This window comes from Eurypyga helias, unplaced genomic scaffold, assembly GCF_000690775.1.
Source record: "Eurypyga helias isolate BGI_N326 unplaced genomic scaffold, ASM69077v1 scaffold17906, whole genome shotgun sequence".
Lineage (NCBI taxonomy): Eukaryota > Metazoa > Chordata > Aves > Eurypygiformes > Eurypygidae > Eurypyga > Eurypyga helias.
Window position 1 is genome coordinate 53,361 of NW_010254868.1, and position 20,984 is coordinate 74,344.

The 20,984-nt window shown below is 44.3% G+C and overlaps 1 protein-coding gene across 1 annotated transcript in view; it reads left to right on the forward strand.

Moving 5' to 3' along the window:
• Positions 1 to 20,984, forward strand: part of LOC104510800 (ATP-binding cassette sub-family A member 12-like) — a 59,327-nt gene that overhangs the window by 27,597 nt on the left and 10,746 nt on the right. The window contains exons 9-26 of the mRNA XM_010153161.1: positions 382 to 478; positions 606 to 2,220; positions 2,285 to 3,267; positions 3,894 to 4,009; positions 4,701 to 4,807; positions 6,286 to 6,539; positions 6,658 to 6,770; positions 7,233 to 7,357; positions 8,166 to 8,339; positions 9,267 to 9,431; positions 10,391 to 10,592; positions 11,150 to 11,289; positions 11,855 to 11,974; positions 13,136 to 13,226; positions 14,533 to 14,712; positions 15,563 to 15,878; positions 18,994 to 19,108; positions 20,429 to 20,758. Coding sequence (XP_010151463.1) covers positions 382 to 478; positions 606 to 2,220; positions 2,285 to 3,267; positions 3,894 to 4,009; positions 4,701 to 4,807; positions 6,286 to 6,539; positions 6,658 to 6,770; positions 7,233 to 7,357; positions 8,166 to 8,339; positions 9,267 to 9,431; positions 10,391 to 10,592; positions 11,150 to 11,289; positions 11,855 to 11,974; positions 13,136 to 13,226; positions 14,533 to 14,712; positions 15,563 to 15,878; positions 18,994 to 19,108; positions 20,429 to 20,758 — 5,243 coding nt within the window. The remainder of the gene's footprint in view (positions 1 to 381; positions 479 to 605; positions 2,221 to 2,284; positions 3,268 to 3,893; positions 4,010 to 4,700; positions 4,808 to 6,285; positions 6,540 to 6,657; positions 6,771 to 7,232; positions 7,358 to 8,165; positions 8,340 to 9,266; positions 9,432 to 10,390; positions 10,593 to 11,149; positions 11,290 to 11,854; positions 11,975 to 13,135; positions 13,227 to 14,532; positions 14,713 to 15,562; positions 15,879 to 18,993; positions 19,109 to 20,428; positions 20,759 to 20,984) is intronic.

The window sequence follows — 20,984 nt, forward strand, 5'->3', positions numbered from 1 at the left end:
GACTGGACACATGGGGATATCAAGATGAGTGTAAATGGGTATGGGAGACATAAATGATACTACAGACAAAACCTATGTGTGAGTAGTGAAAAAGCATTCCCAAATGAAGGAAAAGAACCAGTAGTAAGTATTAGGCCACCTTATGCTGGATTACTGATGGCAAAGTGCTCCTTAAGCAGGAGCGCTCCATTAGCACCCAGATCACAGGGGCATTAAGGTGTTCCTGAGATGGAAAATCATTTCAACAGTGGATCTCGTGTCTTGTCATTGGAGCCTAACTTCAGACACGCAAGTTATCCTCAACAGATTTGCCATACAGCTCTTCTCAGTCTCCAAACTAATGTGAACTTTACTAATATGCTCTTTACGTGTTTGTTGTAGATGATGAAAAAAGTTTGGTGGCCAGATCTATTTGTAATCCCTTTGTCAACTGGAAAGACAATCAGACTTTAGGATCTGAACTGGAGGAAGTTCTGAGGTAAGTCATTAGCGGAAGGGATATTAGTAACAGTATAAATCAAATCTATGATCTTTGCTCTATATCACCTTACATTTCCACTTGCATTGATTTCATATTCACTAAAATGCTTTTTTTCCCCCTCCAGGAAAATAAAGTTACCAGAGTTTGGTGGAAAAGACTCCAAGAGGTCCATTAATTCGGATGATTTAGAAGCCATACAGAACACTCTACATCGTTTAAAAGGCTTTGAGAAAAAAATGAATAGAAGTGAATTAAAAAGCTTAAATCTATTCAGAAATTTGAAGAATGAAACATTACAGAAATTGTATGCAATTCTTGAACTGGGAATGAATCCACATCATGATTATAAATTAAAGGAACCATATAATAAGGAAATAATTGATGAAATCTATAACTTCACATCACTGCAATTACAGAGTGACTTTAATGGGACTTCCATTTTTGATATAATGACCCAATGGAAAGAAATTCAGAGTGCTTTAAAATTAGCTACAATGATCTGGAATCCAGTTCTGTTAAATAATTCTAATTTTAGTGCAGTGCAAACTCAGGATGCTCTCAAAATATTGCTGTCCACTAGCATGCCATCCATTCTGGAAGACTTCAGAGAGCATTTAAATGGAATGAAAGAAGTACCATCTTTGTTTTCTGATTATCTGCTTAAGCTTGTGTCCTACAGAAGCTTTCCAGACCAGCTCCTAGCTCTCCAGAAGATGTTTTTTATAATGACAGGCACAAACATAGGTTATCAGTACTTACTGATGCCTGTGTTTGAACTGATGAGGAAAGTAGAAAGTTCCATGGGTGAAGCCTGGTGGGATGAGCTGAATGCCTATTGGCGCATTGGGGAGGAATTGAGAGCAATGAAGTGGAATAGCACAGGCATCATAGCCTACGGGCAGTTTTTAGAGGTATTGAACAGCCATTTAGAAAAGCTGAATAATAATTCTAATAGTGTCTTCGGTGAAAAATTGGATCAACTGTCAGAATTTGTAACAGCCGTGTTTAAAGAGTTTGGGGATAACTCTGAAGGAGCCAATATCTCACTAGTCACTCAAGCCATACAAAAGACCTTGCACATATTAAAAGACTTACAGCTGAATTATAATGTCAGTAAATTAAAATCTATAGATCTTTTCTTTAATTCTGACGATAAAACCTTTGAGAGCTTGTCTGAACTTCTGAGGACAGGAATGAAAATCCTTCATTATACAAGTGCCAGTGAAGCTGCCAGTGAAGAAATAATTAACCGTGTCTATAACTTAACACACATTCTTCTGCAGGAGTTCAGCCGGTTTTCCTTGTGGCACAATACTTCTTTAGAGGCAAAAATTTGGGAGTTCCTGCATGTAGCCTTGAGTCCTTTCCTTGAGACCAGCAACAACAGTTACGGGACACCCCAGAACTGCTCTGCTCAGGACATGCTCCACGTAACACTTGAGATGCTCTTTGAAAATACCACTTTAAGCAAGTCCTTAGCTGGGAGCCCCTGCAAACCCCTCTTTGATTCCATGGGCATGGAGGGCGTGAGAATGCGCAATGACACCCTCCAAAAAGTGTTCCAGCTTGCCATAGAAAACCTGAAACTGTCTCCAGAGTTTGCCGCTGTCTACCAGAACAGCAGCGACCGCTTTTCCGAGGAGCTGTCATGCATCATCCAGTCTCTGCAGTTTACTCTGAGTTTCCTTTCCGAATTAAACCTTGTCTCTGAGCTGGAGAACTCCTGGGTGCAGGAGAAGGCGAGAGCTCTGGCCGCTCTCACGGAGGGGCTGCTGCAGAGTAATGCCTCCTGCCCCACCCCAGGGGACACCCCAGAACTGCTCTGCTCAGGACATGCTCCACGTAACACTTGAGATGCTCTTTGAAAATACCACTTTAAGCAAGTCCTTAGCTGGGAGCCCCTGCAAACCCCTCTTTGATTCCATGGGCATGGAGGGCGTGAGAATGCGCAATGACACCCTCCAAAAAGTGTTCCAGCTTGCCATAGAAAACCTGAAACTGTCTCCAGAGTTTGCCGCTGTCTACCAGAACAGCAGCGACCGCTTTTCTGAGGAGCTGTCGTGCATCATCCAGTCGCTGAAGTTTTCTCTGAGTTTCCTTTCCGAATTAAACCTTGTCTCTGAGCTGGAGAACTCCTGGGTGCAGGAGAAGGCAAGAGCTCTGGCCACTCTCACGGAGGGGCTGCTGCAGAGTAATGCCTCCTGCCCCATCCCAGTCCAAGGTGTGGGTGATGTGCTGCCGTCTCAGCTCTTGGACATGCTCATTCCTTTCATGCTGAACGAAACAGTGCTGAACTCCCTAAATTTCCCTGACAGCTCAGCAGGCTGGAATAACCTGTCCAGGCTCTTCAGTGTGGCACAGGCTGAGCTCCGCATGAACAACCTGCTGCAGAGACTCCAAGGCGCCTTCAACCTGAGCAGATGGAGTTATTACTCAAGCGTCTGGGATGTGGTTGACAGTTTCCTAAACGCCAAAAGGAATCTAACCAAAGCAGCTGCCTTTGCAGAATTGTTGGAAGCAGTGGCAAACAACTCTGCCAACAATGTGTCAGCTCTAGAAATCATAGAAGCCAGTCGCTACATTCTCAAGAGGCTGAACTCCTCTGATCTGCTAAATGAATTCAATATCAGTTCCAGTTCAGCTTTTCTCACCACCAAAACTACTTTTGACAGTGTGGTTGATATTGTCACTCATCACTTCATTGTCATGGCAGAAACCTTATACAACAAGACTCTCCCTTGGACTCAGAGCGACCAAACTCTGTCACCAACCAGTTTGATCACACGGTGAGTTTGCTTTTTTGGGTAACGTAATTGCATTTATGGGTAGTGCCCACCATTCCCAGTCCAGCATGTGGAGTTTGTTGTTTTCTTCCAGTGGAGCAACTTAAGCCTGAAATCACCCTAATTTAGGACACTAGGTCTAACGTGGGTTAATCTGAAGAGGAAGTTTCTCCTCGAACTGAACATACAGCTAAAAGGGAGACTTTCAGAACGTTTTCTGTGCTGGCATATATCGGTTCACAGTGGAAGCAGGATCCTGTCCGAGGCTTGCCACCAGTGGTAAACTCTTCAGAATCCCCTTCTTTGTAGTATGACTCTGTTTTTTGATTCTCAGACTCCCCTAGGCATGCCTTTCCATCTATATCTTGCATCCATAGTGAACCTTTCCAGCGTGTTTTCTTATACATATGGTTTGAGTGTGAATGACAGCTTTGGGAGATAACAACAAAAAGAATTGATGAAAGAAAATTGGGAGGGTACCCACTTAGATGTCATGGGAGATACATGGCTTCATCTGGAATTCTTATTTACACTACCAGGGAGCAGCATCTACGCAGCTGATGGGTTGCTCACTAATATACCTTGTTTCTGAAAGAAAAGGTGATTTAAAATCCTGTCTTATTTTTCAGATTTCTATTTTTAGAATTTGAAAACACCATCTTACAGGTGACAGTGAATAACAGCTATAACTCTTACCTGAGGTGTTTAATGAATGCCACTGAAGTTGAAGACGGAGAATTGACAGGTAATCATGGTTTCATTAATGCTGTGGGACCTCAGCTGGAATATGCTGTGCCTGTCTTTTCGAAGTGTTTTGTCTAATGATGGGAAGGAATGGTGCTACATGTTTTCATCCACTGGCAATTAACCGGAGGTGTGAGACCTCAGGGAGCCAGACTCCTTTGCTGTTTGAGTTATGTCACATTGCGGATATAAGTTTTCCATCCAACTCTATCCAAAAGGCACGTCTCCTGTTCGCTATGTGATAACAGGCTGCTGACACTCAGATAAAGAAGTCTTACAAATAGAAACCTATATTCTCTTCACAGCTTTATGTACCTGTCAGATGACAGCAGTTATTTTTGAGAGTTACATGGTATTTCATGTATGTGTGAGCTTACTGTAAGACCTTAACTATGCACAGAATAGAGATACCGTGTGTGCTCTGAAAAGCACCGTCAGGAGTCCTGTTACCACTGTGGGGTGGATTTCTTCAGGTCCAGAGCACCCACTCAGGCTGGATGCATGTCGTGGTTTAATCCATATTACAGCCTAGGTTTGGCCTGGGATTTCAGACATCCTGAGCCGTGTGAATTGGGTAGAAAATAGCAAAGTTCAGTAGGCCTCAGAATATAAGTGCTGATATTCCCATCTGTGAAGTTTCTGCAAGCCTGGCGTTTTTGTCTCGAGTAACTTCTGTTTTCTTCCTTGAGCAGAAAACATCACACTCCTTTTGAAGCAAACTCATCTGAAAAAGAACTCTTTTATGCAAAATAATACCTCTGAGAAACATTCATCCATACCAGAGCTCCTGAAGCTAAAAGTGAGTCCGCTTAAAATGCTGACTTAAAGGACATCCCGCAGTGATACATGAATGTGCAATGGAGGTTTTGAAAAACAGCGTGTGGAAAAAAAGGTTCTTAAAAGAACAACTGATAAAAACCGAGACTGAAACTCTGTTTTCTGCCTGCTGCCTATATTTAAAGGTCACCATTAAACTGGGCTGAGGAACTTGTTCTTTTATGAGTCCCTGCCAAGTGTACATCCATTTTTCTGAGAAAGTAGAGGTGCTCCTGTCCTCCCAGTCTGTTGGACAGAATGGCTTCTGTTTTCCACCAGCCATCCCAGAAGAATGAGGATTGCATAGGTTGCCAGTGGCAGCATAGTCCTCATAAACCAGTAGTTTTTAAGTTCATTTGAGACTTTCGTCCTTGCAGAGCTGAGATTATTCTAGGGTGTCTCAGCTTCATTTGAGAAGTACGTTGGGAGGAGTTTTCAAAGGCACAGGTAGCAGTTAGATACCTGCTGAAACTCAGTGGAATTGTGCGCACCAAATTGGCAGTTATCACTAACTTAGTTACCACTCTGCCAAAGGAGTTACACCAGCACCAGCGTGGCTGGGGGCCAAGTCCCCACATGCTCCCTTAGATGTCTCGCAGCACCATAATGGTCTCTGAAATTAAACACCCAAGCAATATCAATTCATGGATTTCCCTCACCAGCTATGGATTTGGCACTGCCTCACTTGGATAAAATGCTTCTTACACCGTATGTACATGGCTGCACTGATAGCACGCCTGTGCGTTGTTCTGTTGCTCTGTATGAGAAACAGAATTTAAAGTCTGTGTTAAAAAAGATAAGAGTATGCAATGCTGCTGCTACTTGATGTGTCTGTAACAACGAGATGATGAGTCTCAGTGTGACAGGTACTTACAGGCACAAACCAGAAAGCAGTTCTTGCTGTAAGAGACCGATAACCTAAGTAATGATGTCAGACAAAAGGGAAGCCCATAGCAGTGGAGTTGGCAAAGGACTACAATTTTATACAGGTTGGCAGACGCAGAAGTCCTGACTTTTGGCCAACTCCATTTCATATGCTGTAGTAGAGATGACCAGGTGGTGTCTGAAAGGCTCAAACTATTGCACAAAGTAGATTTATTTGGTCTCTGGGAAGATGAATTGGTCGGCAGGTAAGGCCAAATGGAGCGTTGCTATGTGTGTGTGTTGGGCAGGGGAAATGATATGTTGAGGTTTGCAAGGTTTATTAGATCCTGTGCAATGTTGTGTAGCCAGGTCTGCTACAGAAAATGCGAGCTGTTCTATTTTTTGGTGAAGTTTTGAATGAACTAAAAATATGTATTTTGATGAACGTTTTGAATGAACTAAAAAATACATGTTGAAATTTTAATCCTAAAGAAGAATGGGAAGGGACAGCTAGGCTTTTTCAAGGTCGCCTTTTATAATTCTGTCATCTAACTGGTGTTTGTGCATTTGTCTTCGATTTCAAAATTTCCTTTGAAGATATCTCGCCTCCGGGATCTGACAACACTTCTTTGTGACTATGAGAGCTTTAAGTCAATACAGCACATCTGCCATCTCCCCAGTGTCAGCTTTGGAGAACTGTGTGAACAAAGTCAGTCTCACGAGCAGCTCCTCCGCGCGATTGAACTGAGCAGTCAAGTTGTGACCAACGTACTGAATCACAGGAGAATCTCACAAGAGCTTCAAAATATACTGATTGGGGATGCCACAAACTTCCAGACACAGATGAAGTGGTAAGGCTCTCCCTCTGAGTTAGACTGCTCTAGTGTTCTGTTTATGAAATGATGAAATGGCTTCTTGCCTACTTTTCATATACCCAATTTTGTTGGTTGTTTTGTCTTTCCAATTTAGGTTTCAAGAAAATGTACCAGAAATTGCTTTCTTTCAAGAGATTCCTCAGTATATGAGTACTTTGAATTCCATGTTGAACATCACTGAGGATTTAACAGATTCTAGCAAGCAAGGTAGTTTTTTGTATTTACTTTACAATGCTGGTAATCATCTGGTATCATAATTTCTGCTGGAAATTTCAGGACTTGTTTACCTGCCCAGAAGAAATGAGATTAATGAAATAACCACACACCATGTCCCATGACCTTGGGATCCTTTATCTAGGGTAATTCTAGAGCCTGTTCTAGATCACCCGTTTGTTTTCTGTACTGCCCAAAAAGTCCTATGTGCTGAAAGTCCCAAGGCTTTGTATTTGAGTAACTTTCGCTATCGCTAGACCTGTCAACTTCAGCCCACAAATCAGACTGTAAAACCTAGGGAATATGACTGAATTTTACAGGTTGTTGTCTGTTTCTTTTATCAGTAGTGATGTATCACACTCCCATACTTTACCTAAAGTCTTCTCTATGTGCTTGAGATTGCTGTATGTCTGGAGAAAACTGTTACATCGATTATTCTTTGATTGTTCTTTACAGAAAAGTTAAGAGATGTGCTTAAAAATGTGGACCAGCTCAAAGAGGATCTCAAAAACAGAACAGGAATGTCCACAGCCAGTATTGATGCTCTTCTGGAAGCATCTCTCCCGGAAAACAGCAGTCAGGTAAGTTTGCTGTCATCCTGGTGGGAGATCTTGTTGCTTCCTTCCCCTCAGACCATTAAAACCTGGGTTTGTTAGTGAAGGCAGCCAGTCAGCCCACTGCACATGTGACAGCACAGAGGGAGGTAGACAATCCCACAGGGATAGAAGCATGGCATGTTATGGATCACTATAGCCATCAGAGATGCAGTGAGAGCAATCATTGACAGCAGTTCAGCCACGGGAGGCTGAGAGCCATATGGTCCCTTTGGCTGTCAGCAGTGGCTGGGAAGCAGCCATGCACTGCCTGGTGAGTGTTCTGAGCTGTGGCAAGGGCACTGTTTCCTCTGACTAATGAGTACTGAGCAGGGTCCTCGGTGGGATCCTCAGTGCTGAGGTGTTGTGGCAGTCCAGATGGAAAACACACTTCTAACCACCATTCGTGAGAGCACTCGGGTCTATAGACTCCCATAGTGAGAGATGAGCTTGCCTTCCTCAGCCTCCTGCGCAAACAGAGCTCCAGATGCTTTTCCCCTTCCCAACCATCTTGTCTGGACTGAGCCCCAAAGAGCCCGCTCTTTTCCAGACTTTGCATGCATCGGTCAATGGGAAATTGAAGCCACAAAAGCTTTTACTGCTGCACAAGCTGGGCAGTAAAACACAGTCCTTAGGATTCATCCCTTGGAGTGGGAGTAATGGGGCAGGCATATTCCGGTTCTTGTGGGTTGAAATGTGGCACTGTGGGAAGAACGACAGCAAAGCAAGATTAATCTGTGCATACTAGAGCGAGCAGTCTACTCCCTAACGAATCCCTTCTTTTGTGCAAACACAGCTCATTTCTCAGATCCTCCAGCTGGAGTCCTGTCACGGCCATCCTGCTGACCCACAGCTGCAGACGGTAGTGGAGGAGTTCTGCAATCTCTCTCTTTCAGAGAGGACCCGTGAGACCTACGTCCTGGGCGTCACACTGTTACGACACTTAGACATTTACAATTTCTTATACAAGGTTAGTGCTGGATTTGTAGAGTGCTTTCTGTAGTCTTTGCTGCGTGTAGTGGCTGAAAGGTCATAAAATATCGTTGCGGTGGCCAGAAGCTATGCTGATTTACACAAGCCAGAGATCAGGCTTTGCTCATGCCAAAATTTTTATTGTATATCCATGCTGTGACAGTGTGGGTATGAATGAGGATCCCAGCTGGTGGAAACCAGCAAGCCTCCTTTAAAGGCACTGGACCTACTCTAAGTGCCTCCCTATCTGCTAGTGTCGTTTATATGTTGTCACAACCTCTTTGAACAATTCCCAGCTGAGTTCAGGCTTCCCAAAAATAAGGCATTGGGCTAAAATTATTTTATTCCTTGAAAAATGAAGCCCTGCAAAAATACTGTAAAATGTATTTTCCCAATCTAGTTGGCACTGCCAAGTTATTAAATGATTCAAATATCCCATGCACGCAACTACATAAACAGCACGTGAAAATACCACTCATGGAGAAGTGTGTGTTGAATACGTATTTTAAAATGCTACAGAAGTGATCCTGGGGAAAAAAATGTTGATAGATGAGAATGCCAATGAACTTGGCCCAGGTCAAGTGTCACATGCAGTGTTTGACATCTACGTGGTGTGAAATGCTACCTCTTAGAGACTCAGACTCTATCCCAGCCAACATCTGATGCGCATTTCCCAACTGCAGGTGTTTGGGAACATGCACTGTTCAGAATATGTAACATTCAGGGGAGTGCTTTGCAAAAGCGCTTGGGGATTTAGGGGTACAAATCCCATCCATTTCCCATGCGACATCCGCTCCCTAAGCCTCCTAAAGAGTTTTGAAAATGTCACAATCTTTGTCTTGGAATGACCACAATACAGGCATGTACTTGCATGTGCACACAGATTCCTGCTCATGCTAATGGATTTCCTTCCTGCCTCTTGTAGATGTTTTTCCCTAAGGAACTTCAGAAACCCATGGACAAGTTGCTAGGCCTTCTGACAAAAATGAAGTATTTCAGACACCAGGTCGAATCCGACATTGATCCATTGCTACAAGCTATCCATTCACTGAAAAAGCTCCGGCAATCTAGAAATGTGCCACTGACTGAGGTACGTGTAGTCTGCCTGTGTTTTGGAGACAAAACCTCCACTGGAAGAGTTTCCACAGGAATTTTGTGCTCTAGAAGTCAAAGGTGCATTAAATCATGGATTACTGATTCTCTTTTAAAGCAGCGGTGTCCTAAGAAGAATCTCTCTCCAGCTTACATGCTGCTTTCCTGGGAGAGCTTTGAGTTGGAGCAGTGGGACTGTCACGCGCTCGCGAGGGGGGGACACTGGGAACACGTGCTGTGGGAGGGGCACTAGGAAGACAACTTCAGGGGCATGAACAACTGGCTTGAAGGAGGAGAGACTTCCAGTCAAAAACACCGTTGTACTGGAAGGGGTCAGCTTGTGAAAGGAACTGGAGAACTGCCCACTAAAGGCTGTCCAAACCCACATAACTCAGCAGCAAAAATCTGGTCTAGCTTTAGTGTGCATTAGAGCACACCCAGAGCCTCCAGGCTGTCCAAAATACTCACTGCAAACCCAGTCCTGCTCCGACTGTCGCGGTAACTTCAGGTTGCGCTGATTTCATCCGGTGCTGGATCCAAGACCTCTCTGATCCATAGTCAAGGACAGCTTAGACCATGGGAATCGTTTCCAGTCTTGGATTTTCCTGCACGTTGCAGAACCACGTGCAGTCTCTGACTAGATGGAGGCAGGGGATGTGCACGGCTGGGGGACAGATTCTGTCTCGTAACCCAGGGTGCGTATGTGGCACCAGGCACACTTTATAGGCAGTTCCCACATTGGATCTCACACCTGGAAATGAATTTCCCTCCTCTGTCACAGCAGAGGTTAGCCATAAAAACATGATTTCCATGGAAAGTCTCTTTTTTCCTAGAGGCAAACTTTTCATAAGAAAGCCATGTAAAAATCCTTGCCTTCTGATACTGCTATTTCTTTTTCCTCTCAGAGTGGGATGTTCTTAGCGTGCAGGATTTATTTGCATTTTGTCTTTTCTGCAGGCATTATTTAAACCAAACAACTTGAGGGTAACACGTGGCACATTTAAGTCCATGTCAAAAGTTCTCTGCAACCAGGAGATCACACCCCTGTTTTTTGAGTCCTTGCTTCCAGATTTTGGAGACCCTGTAAGCAACAGTTCTTCTGTGGAAGATGTCTATGTCCAAAAGTTGATGAGGAAATATGGGATTCCGCATGACTCCAGTAAGTCTGGCTTTTCCTTAAGGCAAAACCATTTCAGAGCCGAACCCTACTGTTTCCAGAGAGATCCAGGGCTGAGCTGTTCCCCTGTATGTCTCTGGAGGGCTGGAAGTGCTTGTGATTTATTCTAGCCGAAGATATGCACTGCCCTAATTATTGGTGGGTTATTCCCATAAGCATTAAAAGGAAAGCAGCCTGCGTAGCAGAGCGGTGCTTGACGCTGTGCTGTTTCCTAGCAGGTCACTGCTTTTTCTTAATGTGTAGTTTTTCCGACTGTACTGAGCTTATTAGCTCCTCTGAGTTCACGAAACTCCATGTGACTTCCAAGCAGAGAATCTCAGCTCAAACAACGTGACCCTTGTTGTCTTGAGTTCAGCAGCGGGAGATCTTGGGGGTGGATTGCTTTTGTCGGCACGTTCTGTCAGGCAGTGAAGAGGGCCCTGAAGTCATTCGCTGGACACAGCAACAAACTGGGCACATGGCAAAGAATACACCAGTAGCTTTCTCATGTCTGGAATATTTGTGCTCTGTGCAATTTGTTTGCTTTTCTCTCCTTGCAGCTCCGTTTTGCTTATCCTTTTACCTGGATCTGGTCAAGACCCCAACTGGAGCTTTGATTTGGTCCTTTTTAAAACCAATGGTGCTTGGGAAGATCCTTTATACACCAGATACCAGAGAAACTCGAGCAATCATGGGCAAGGTATGGCTCTGTTTACACTACCTCAGGGTACACCCGCTCAGAAGGATTGTGATTTATCTACCACGGGCTTGTTTCTCTGAGAAGCAGAAGCCTGTTTTCTGACTCTTTGGAGTATTAGTCAAATTATGTTTTCCTGGTTGCATTGCTGGTCATATGAGTCACTTTTTGTCTTTGAATGAGTCTTACCTCCAAAAAATTGCTGTTGGTCTAATATTGATGATTTTTTAAGGCTGTCAGTTTATGAAGTTTCACCCCCGTATTTTCAGTCGGTAAGAGATTGATGTCTCCCAGGACAAATGCTATAAGCAATGCTTGTTCATAAGCAGACCAGTGGTAGAAGGAAAGCTGATATGCAAGATACGCTCCAAATGTCACCTCTGAGGCCATATTTTTGAGTGTGTGCGCTAAGGAGCATTTTGCCAAACCCTGACAAGGTGCTAAGAAAAATCCTAAGGACAACAAATGTAGACTTAGCCGTTTCATTGGTGTATTTGTTGTTTAAAAGATGTAAGGTAATGAAGATACGAATCCTTACATGTTGTGGGCTTTTTTTTTTTTTTTACAGTCTAATGCAACCCTGAAGCAGATGGCTGATCTAGCCCTGAAGTCCCAGGAGTGGTTGGACAAGTCTCCTGTCATCATGAATTCCCTGACAAAGTTAAACCAGACAGTCCTTATGATCGAGGTATGAGACCCTACCTCCCTCGTCTCTCTCAGGGGGGGAAATTGGGAGGATGGATTTCTTCGCTGAAATAAACTGGAGTTCCAGGTACCGCAGGAACATCTTAGGTCAGCTGGGGACACCCTTCTTGGCCTTTTGTCCTGGACTTCACCATTTCTGTGCCTGCCTGCCTGTTCCCGTAACAGAAATACACTCCTGATGCACCTTTCCATGCAAATCCTCTTTCTGAAATGATCTGTTCATAATATGCTCCCTGACACTGGCCATGCTGAGGCCTGCTGGAGGGCTGAGATGAGCACGGAACACTCTTCCGTTTGTAAATTAACTTTCTGCTTGATGGAGTGATCCAGCCAGCCAAGACCAGGCAAGAAATGGCTTTTTCAGAAAATGAAACAGTATCTATAATAAGCATGTTGCTCTGGGTACACACATAAGAACTAGAAGATGTCTTTGTACCTCAGTGAATGTAAATAAAATTTCTTTCTCCCCTTCTAAGGAGCCTAGCCTTGCTTGGATACAGAAAGCAGTAGGCTGTAATGTTTCACGTACTCGCTTCCCGTTCTCCGCGGTAAAAATGGTTTCCTTTTCTCACAAAACTAAGAAAATGAGATCTCTGGAACCCTAAAGCATTAGCCATTAATTTCAGTGGCTGGAATTCATTGTAATTTCCATGGCACTGAGAGAAAATCCAGAGTGGAATACGCGAAAGTGAAATTAAATATTCTCTGCTGGCTGCACTCATTGGTGGAATAATGAACTATTCACCCAAACAAAAATCTGTCTGCTGGTTTCCCAGGTAAATTTTAGTCCCCTACCCATCGTGCTACAGCTGTCTTCACAGGGCTTAAACCAGACACAAATGAAATGTAAAGCACTTGCAGAATAACAAAGATGGTCCATGATTTTTCCATGGGACTCTAGTGCCTGGTGGAGACTCAGTGGCCTGCTGACTCCAAGAAACACTGGCGTGGACTCCTGGGGCTCTGTGTGACCTTTTTATTGCAAACGTTACCCCATCCTGATATTCAGAGTGAAATACGGAAGATCAGGAAAGGAGTAGGAGGGGGTTGCTCAGTGGAGACAGTTGGTATGTTCTGTTTTAGAAATAGGCTAAATAGGGGGCTTCTGGTCAAGCTGATGCTTTTTCTTTTTGCTTGTTGATAGAACACCCTGCAGAATCCCTTTGTGCAGGTTTTTATCAAGCTGATGGTGGATTTGGATGCGGCTGAATTGCTGAGTCAAATAAACGAACTGGGTAAGTTGTTCCACGTGTGCTGCCCTCCTATTTGTACTTCCGATCTGGGAGCTCCAGAATCATCAAATTGTAGCCACCCTCTGGTACTGCTCTGGCCAGTATTGATTGCTTTAGCGCTGGTCTCTGGAAAAAGACTCTTAGAAAGCAAATGGCTTGGATGAAGAGATGTTTCTCCTGAGTGTTGGATGGATGGGATGTAGGATGGGAATCTCTGCAGCTGAGTGTGGCCACTGGAGGACACTGTTTAGCTATAATTATGACTTCAAATGAGCTACCTGGGATTCTGCTGGGAAATGTTGAGGAGAGCTCACTTGCATCACATGAGGGTTCAGCTTAAAAGTTTTCCAGAGCAGAAAAACAAGGGATCAGACAAAGGTACCCAGGCTGATGAAGCCAGAGGCATCATTACAGGAGATGCTCTGCTGGAATTTGCTGTTCCCTGGTGTCTTTCGTGGTCCTTCAAGGTGAGAGTTGCTGATGTGCACTGTGGGAATCATCAGCTAACAGCAGTGGTGATTACATTCTGCACAGCATGGTGATTCCAATCCCTTCCTCGCTGATCTCACTGTCCCTACTCGCTTTTTCAGTGAGTGGCCCTGCACATCAGCATTAACCTGGGTTATGCCAGCAACCCGCAGCATAAACCAAGAGTGGTTGTAGTCTGTTGCAGTCAGGATATTTACACACTCTTCCTGATGACCCCTGTGTTATTTCATGAGTAGCATCACCTGCCTTAACTCCCCATATACTCATCGTGCCTGCAGCAGCTGTTCCAGATTAGTTACACTGCATTATGCAGTCACCTTTTGAAACAGCCAGGAAACAACAGCATTGTTATTAAACTGCATTATCAGGTTTAGGACCCACATCAGCACAACAGCCGTAACTTTTCCTTCATGTGCTTGTATAAAGCACATTCTCCCCTGAGACAGAGCAGCTCAACACACGAGTCGATTACATCAAAACCCACAAGATGTGGAATGAATGGCGAACACCATGTCTGGGTCTAAAACCTTGGCAGGTTAGTAGCAACTTCTGATTTGGGATGGCTGTCACATCCTATTGCTGGCATCCTCCCAGAGGCAAACTCACGAGCATTTTACAAATGATTAACAGAAAAATTGGGTCAACAAACATGCCTTCATTGCACTGTCAAGTGTAGAAATGTATTTTACACTTAATGTTTAGTATGAAGGGTTTTTTTCTTCCTTTCTGGTGTCATTGTTAGTGTAAAGAGCAGGACGGTGTGATGAATTTTTTGCTACGTGTAGTGATGCTCCTGGTTTTGTTTGTGTTCTTTTTTCAGATGATATTCGGCTGGAATTGCAGAACAACACTGACATTGTTGATCAGCTGAATACATTAGCTACCCTTGCTGTAAATGTGTCCTCCTGTGTCTCATTTAATCGCGTTCGGGCAGTCAGAAGCATAGAGGAAATGGAAATGGTGGCTAAAGAGCTCTTTCTGAAGAACGAGCTTTTTGCAAGTATGTGACAGAGTTTGGAGTCCCCTGTAAATTAAAGTTAGCCTGGCACAGGGTGGGAGTAGCATAAGAAGTTTGGCTTTCCACCCGTACTGTTGTGGTCACAGCTCCTACCGCACAGCAATCAATTTTGAGCCAGGGGGTGCATGGGACCTGCGCACTGAGAGCTCCTTTATGGCAGCGTTTTACACTCCCCTTTTTATACCTGCTGGTCTCTCACATCTCCGCTGTCTGTATAGAAAGCCTTTGGTCAGCTGGGGTTTTCTCTTGGTTAATTCTCAGTTTGCAGGAAATTACACTGCCCTTAGGAGATCTCCGTGACAGCTGCCTTCTTCCAGGCCCCCACGGGAAAAGATGCTTTAATCGAGGAAGATATGAGACAATTCAATTTATGATAACGTCATAAAGCTCTTGAGGTTTGCTTGTAACTCCTGTGACCTGTTTGGGTTTATACCTCTTAACTGAGGGGGTAGATAGAAACCTCCTTTTCTTTTCTTGGCACTTCAGACCCTGATAATATTTGTCTATTCCCACAAAGGCAGTTTTCTTCCATGTTTGTCCTTCATTCCATCATATGCTTTATATATGGAAAAATATTCTGGAGAGAAAATCTTCTATGGTATTGCCTCTACTCAAACCAACCCTTAGAAGGGAAAAAAGTCCTGTCTGTCAAACTGTATCTCCAGCGTGCCATTTCCTGACAGGAACTTGCAAAGCTTTTATGTTCTTAGAAGAACAAAAAAGAATCTGTGCAAAAATCGGTGTGGGCACAAAAATGTGCATATATGTCCCAAAGAATTTTCAACTCCACATTCCTGAGGTTTTTATGTGCCTTTTCCCTTTCTTTTCCAAGGTGTCATTTTCAAGCTGCCTTCAAGCCAAAGCAGCCCTGGGCATGCAGTTCACAGGGACTTGGCCCTCCCTCCCGTGCTCAACTACACCATCCGAATGAGCAGCAGGATCACGCAAACCACCAACAGAATAAGGGAGCGCATCTGGACGGTGGGCCCGCACAATTCCACCTCCCAGAGCCAGATTTACAGCCGGGCGTTTATTTATATCCAGGACAGCATTGAAAGAGCCATTATCGAGTTACAGACTGGCAAGAAGCCAGAGGAAATAGCTGTTCAAGTCCAGGCCATGCCTTACCCCTGCTACAATAAGGATATGTAAGTGTGTGTGGCTTTTGTCTTCACGCTTTGTGTAACCTCCTCTTGTCTGACTGGTGGAGTTCGCCAGCTGCGCTGGTCTCCTTAGTGCTTCACATAGCACAGAAATCATTTTGTTTTGCGGTGGTTTCGGGGGTTTTTTTCCAAGGCTCTGAACAAAAGAGGGAGTCTCGGACTCTGGTATAAATGGTCTGTGTTTAGTTTGCCTAATCTTGTTTTCAGTGCTTTGTATGTACCTGAATTGTCATGGTAACTACAGGTTTTGCAGCAGGTACAATTCGCTGTCCCTGTTTCACTACACATGGTGGAACTGAGCCTGGGATTGGCAGGACTTGGGTTAAACATGAGCCTTGGCTTGTTCTGCAGGTGTTTACGTGCAGGCAATGCAGCCGAACTTAGAAAATGTATTTAATGGGCAAAAAAAAATAGAGTCCCTAGGTTTATGAGCTTTGTTCCTGGAGATTGCTATCCAGCTGTGGTATTTGTTATTCATTCCAGTGATTCTAGCTGGTGTTCGGTGTATAGTGGGTAGTTGTCAACGCAGGTGCCTCTCAGACGCTTTAAGAAGGATAAGAGGGAAGATGAAATCATACCATTCATCTCTGGAATAATGAGGGAGGACAGAAAATCTTTCGATGTGCTGTGTTGCCGGGGTTAAGAGCATGTTATACAGAGCAGTGCAGCGTGAACTGTGTGTGGACCAGAATAAGTTTTGAAATGTGAAGCAGGTCAAAAAGTTCTGGATCATCTTCCTTTCCAGTCATCTCGAGCCAGATCGGCAGCGAGTATGAAGTGCATCTCTGCCAAACGCAGTAGCGAGAAGCCAATCTCTCGCAGCTGAGGACCTGCCCCTCTGGCAAAACGATTTTGGTCTGCGTTGGAAAGCTGGCAACGTGGTGCTTCCTCAGAGTTATTACCCTGAGCGCAGCTGGTGGCCGAACCGAGCGGAAATCACGCGGGGAAGGGTTTTCATGTCCACCAGAAAGCACTGAAGGGTGTTCGGCAGATGGTATCGGGAGGCTGGACGATCACTTTGTCCTGACACGAGGGTCTCCCTTGGGCCGAGAGCACAGGCTAGGCTGAGGAGCTCTCTCTGGTGAAAAGCCTGCGTGGCTACTGCACCAGCTAAAAGATTGTCTGGGGGCTACAGGAGCCATAGCAGACCCACTAACCTCCCCTGTCAGCCTGTCTCTTCAGACAGCTGGGGACTTAGGATCCCAGGGTAACCGCACGCAGGACGCCTGCGAGCATGCAGGCAGTCAGCATTCAAACCGAGTGCCAGCTTCGTGCAGGAGATACGTGAATTATAGCTGTGAGATGGTTCTGTACAATGATTAACTGGCTGCTGGAGGCATTGACTACAGTGTTATCTGCTCCTTTTTTTGTTCTTGGGCTGCTGAGAAAACCACTTCCCTTCGGGTTTCCCTCCCCACCCTAGGTTCAGAGGGACAAGAGTTTGCTCAATTATTAAAATACCTAAAGGCTTTGGATTTGCATCCAGAAGTCATCATAAAACGACTGTTTATTGATTGTTATCACATAGTTACCATGCAGTAGGGAAAAGGAGGGAATATATATACCAGTACACAGAAGGTGTTGGGAAATGCTGAATTTTTAGTAGCCTTGGGATCATGCACAAGGTAGCAGCTGAAAAAGAACCCAAACAACAAAGGACTAGTAGAGCTACTGAAATGCCTGTTCATTATTCTTTATAAATATGGCTTCATCTGCATGGAAACATTTCCTGAAAGCGCTGGTTTATGGGAAATTTCCAGCTTTCCAGATAATCAAATTAATTTCGTACCTTTATTTTACATTAAACTTTTCCCAGGAATGTCACTGATTATTTTTTTAAGCCAGGTTTAGAAATGAGGGAGGAAAGCATAAGCCCTGTAGATACAATGAAGTGAATTTCCTGCCATGACAACTTGCTTTCCATCACAAAAGGAGAAATTTACTGTGGGCCATTGTTGTCTTTTTGTACATTTGGCACAGTTGGAAGTTTTTAACTGAAGTGAGAAGCCAAGAATTTTGAAGCCCATGTGGACCTGAATCCACAATACCTGTCCTGTGGGGTAGTAGGACAAACATTTTAAGGGGAAGCACCAAACTCCAGCACCAGGAAGTATGGCCTGATAGCAAAATTTGGCCATTATGTCTATTAACAGAACTGGTAATTATGGCTGGCTGCAGTGCTGATGCAGAAATGGGGTGCACCCCACCAGACAGCCAGGAGATCAGAGAATCATAGAATCATGGAATGGTTTGGGTTGGAAGGGACCTTAAAGATCATGTAGTTCCAACCCCCCTGCCATGGGCAGGGACACCTTCCACTAGACCAGGTTGCTCCAAGCCTCATCCAGCCTGGTCTTGGACACTTCCAGGGATGGGGCATCCACAGCTTCTCTGGGCAACCTGTCGCAGTGCCTCCCCACCCGCTCCGGGAAGAACTTCTTCCTGATATCCAATCTAAATCTCCCCACTTTCAATTTAAACCCGTTACCCCTTGTCCTGTCACTTCCTGCCCCTGTAAAAAGTCCCCCCCAGCTTCCTTGTAGCCCCTTCAGGTACTGGAAGGTGCTACAAGGTCTCCCCAGAGCCTTCTCTTCTCCAGGCTGAACAAGCCCAACTCTCCCAGCCTGTCCCCATAGCAGAGGGGCTCCAGCCCTCGGAGCATCTTCGTAGCCTCCTCTGGACTCGCTCCAGCCGGTCTATATCCTTCTGATGTTGAGGGCTCCACAGCTGGATGCAGCACTCCAGGTGGGGTCTCACAAGAGCAGAGTACAGGGGTAGAATCACAGGAGATGCCACTCCTGCAGTGGTTCCTGCTCCTGCCAGTGGTGCTGCCGAGCAAAACTTCCAGAAGGCATCTGGAAATCCCTCTGTGATTTTAAAAAAAGAAAATAGATTTGAACAGTCAGGACTTTCATGAATAGAAAATCCGATGCAATGGCAAAATAGCCTTTTTTTGTAATTATTAATTATACTCCACGTTTTGAAATATAAGCTTGTCTTTTCCTGTGCCAAAGTATTATTCTGAAAAGTATATTCTGTATAAAGCCTTAATCCCCAGAACATTTAGTATTCAGCTAAAGCCTGCATTTGCCTTTTACAGGTTCTTAACCAGCGTGACCTACTCTCTTCCATTTGCTCTGATGGCTGCCTGGGTGCTGTTTATAGCTGATTTTGTTAAAACACTTGTTCAAGAGAAAGATCTGAGGCTTTATGAGGTACGGTAAAACTTTCTGGGGCGTGCAAAATTATAAACAGATTTTCCTTATTAGTGGCTAGTATGTCTCATGTGCAGTATTAAATGGAGCAAAACAAGCATTAAGGAAAATAATATTCCAAATACCTATTGTTTGACCTGCAGTGTTTGAATTCTGACATTGTAACCAAGCTCAAACCCATAGAAAGGCAGGGCATTTGCCCTTCAAGTGGTGAGAATATTGCTTTGCAGTTCTCAGTACTGGAAACATGGGGACATCACGAAATTACAAGTTTTCTGAAGATTTTAAGCTCTCTAAAAATTGGCTTTGACTCATACCTACTGGGGACAAAGACATGAAAAGTGACTTATTTCCTGTCCCTGAAGTTGTTATACTTAATATTTCAGAAGTTGCTACATATGACATCAGCTCCTCTGAAATCAAGTTCTTCGTTCAGGTTGCCTATTGGAAAAGAAATTACATTGACACAAAGGGAATTTATTAAATTAACTCTGGTTTTGAGTGTGAACACAGTCAACAGAGATGAGCAGCGAAGAACAACTGTAAAACTAAGCTTCGGCAAGCAGTGAAAGCTCAAGCAGATTTGGGTTTTATCTGGTACCATGGAAACAAATACGGATTCACCAAAAGCGTTTCCAAGGAAGGGCACTCTGAACTGCAGCGGGCTTGGCGATGAGGGAGCCAGTAGCTAGTTGACAGCCCCTCACTCTGGTTTAGGGAACCCAGTTTCACTGTCCCTAACAACCAGGATGTCAGGCAGCTTTCTAGGTGTGTAATAATCTACAAGACACTAGCACCTCTGTTTCTTTTGGATTTATCAAAAATTCACAGTTTTATTAAAGTCTTGTGGATCTGATCATCAATAAGGAATATTGTTCCCTTATAACCATGGTAATTTAGCTTTCTTTTTTTATTTGTCTTGGGTGGGGTAGGGGGGGGGAGAAATGGTTTCATTTCAAAGATACTAGAGAGCTTTCACCCTCAAGCCACTGGATTATTTTAAAATACAACCCAAAGGCATTAGAGAAGTTACAAATCTAAGGCCAGAATTTGCTTTGGAGCCTGTGGGCTGCAGCACTTCATACTTGCAGATCCCTCCTGTGCTGCCCTTTTGCAACAGACTGCTTTGCAAACCTAGGGCATTCCAGAAACGAGTGCCTCGTTTCTCCCTGGTTATCAACATGCAGAATGCCAGAGTATGGAAGAGCATGTTTTGGTTGTATGCCCTGCCAGGAAACTGCAAAAAGAAAGAGTTCAGTATCAGCAGAAAGATCTCTTAATGGTAATTTGTGACTTTTTTGTTCACCTTTCTCTCTGCAGTACATGAAAATGATGGGTGTTAACGCCAGCAGCCATTTCATCGCCTGGTTCATAGAGTGTGCCATCTTCCTCCTAATTACTGTCACCTTCCTCATCATCATTCTAAAAGTGGGTGACATCCTTCCCAAAACAAACACAGCACTCCTGTTCCTCTACCTTATGGACTACAGCCTGTCCATCATAGCCATGAGCTACTTCATCAGTGTTTTCTTCAACAACACCAACATAGCAGCCTTGGTGGGCAGTCTCGTGTACATCCTCACCTTCTTCCCCTTCATCGTGTTGCTCGTCATCGAGAATCATTTGAGCTTCTCTGTGAAGAGCCTGCTGGTAAGTTCTGCTTTTCAGTCACGTGTGGGTAGAAGCAGACGCTCACCTTCAATAAGCGTCAGCTCTTATTATGGCTTGTGTCACAAATACACATGAGGTGGGTGCCTTTCCAAATTCCACCAGTGGTGGGAGACCTGGAATTACTCGTGTGCCATGACTGAAATCAATACTTAGGGAATTTTTGTGAGTTCCCACCTGCCAGCTGAATCAGGGTAGTTTGATCGAT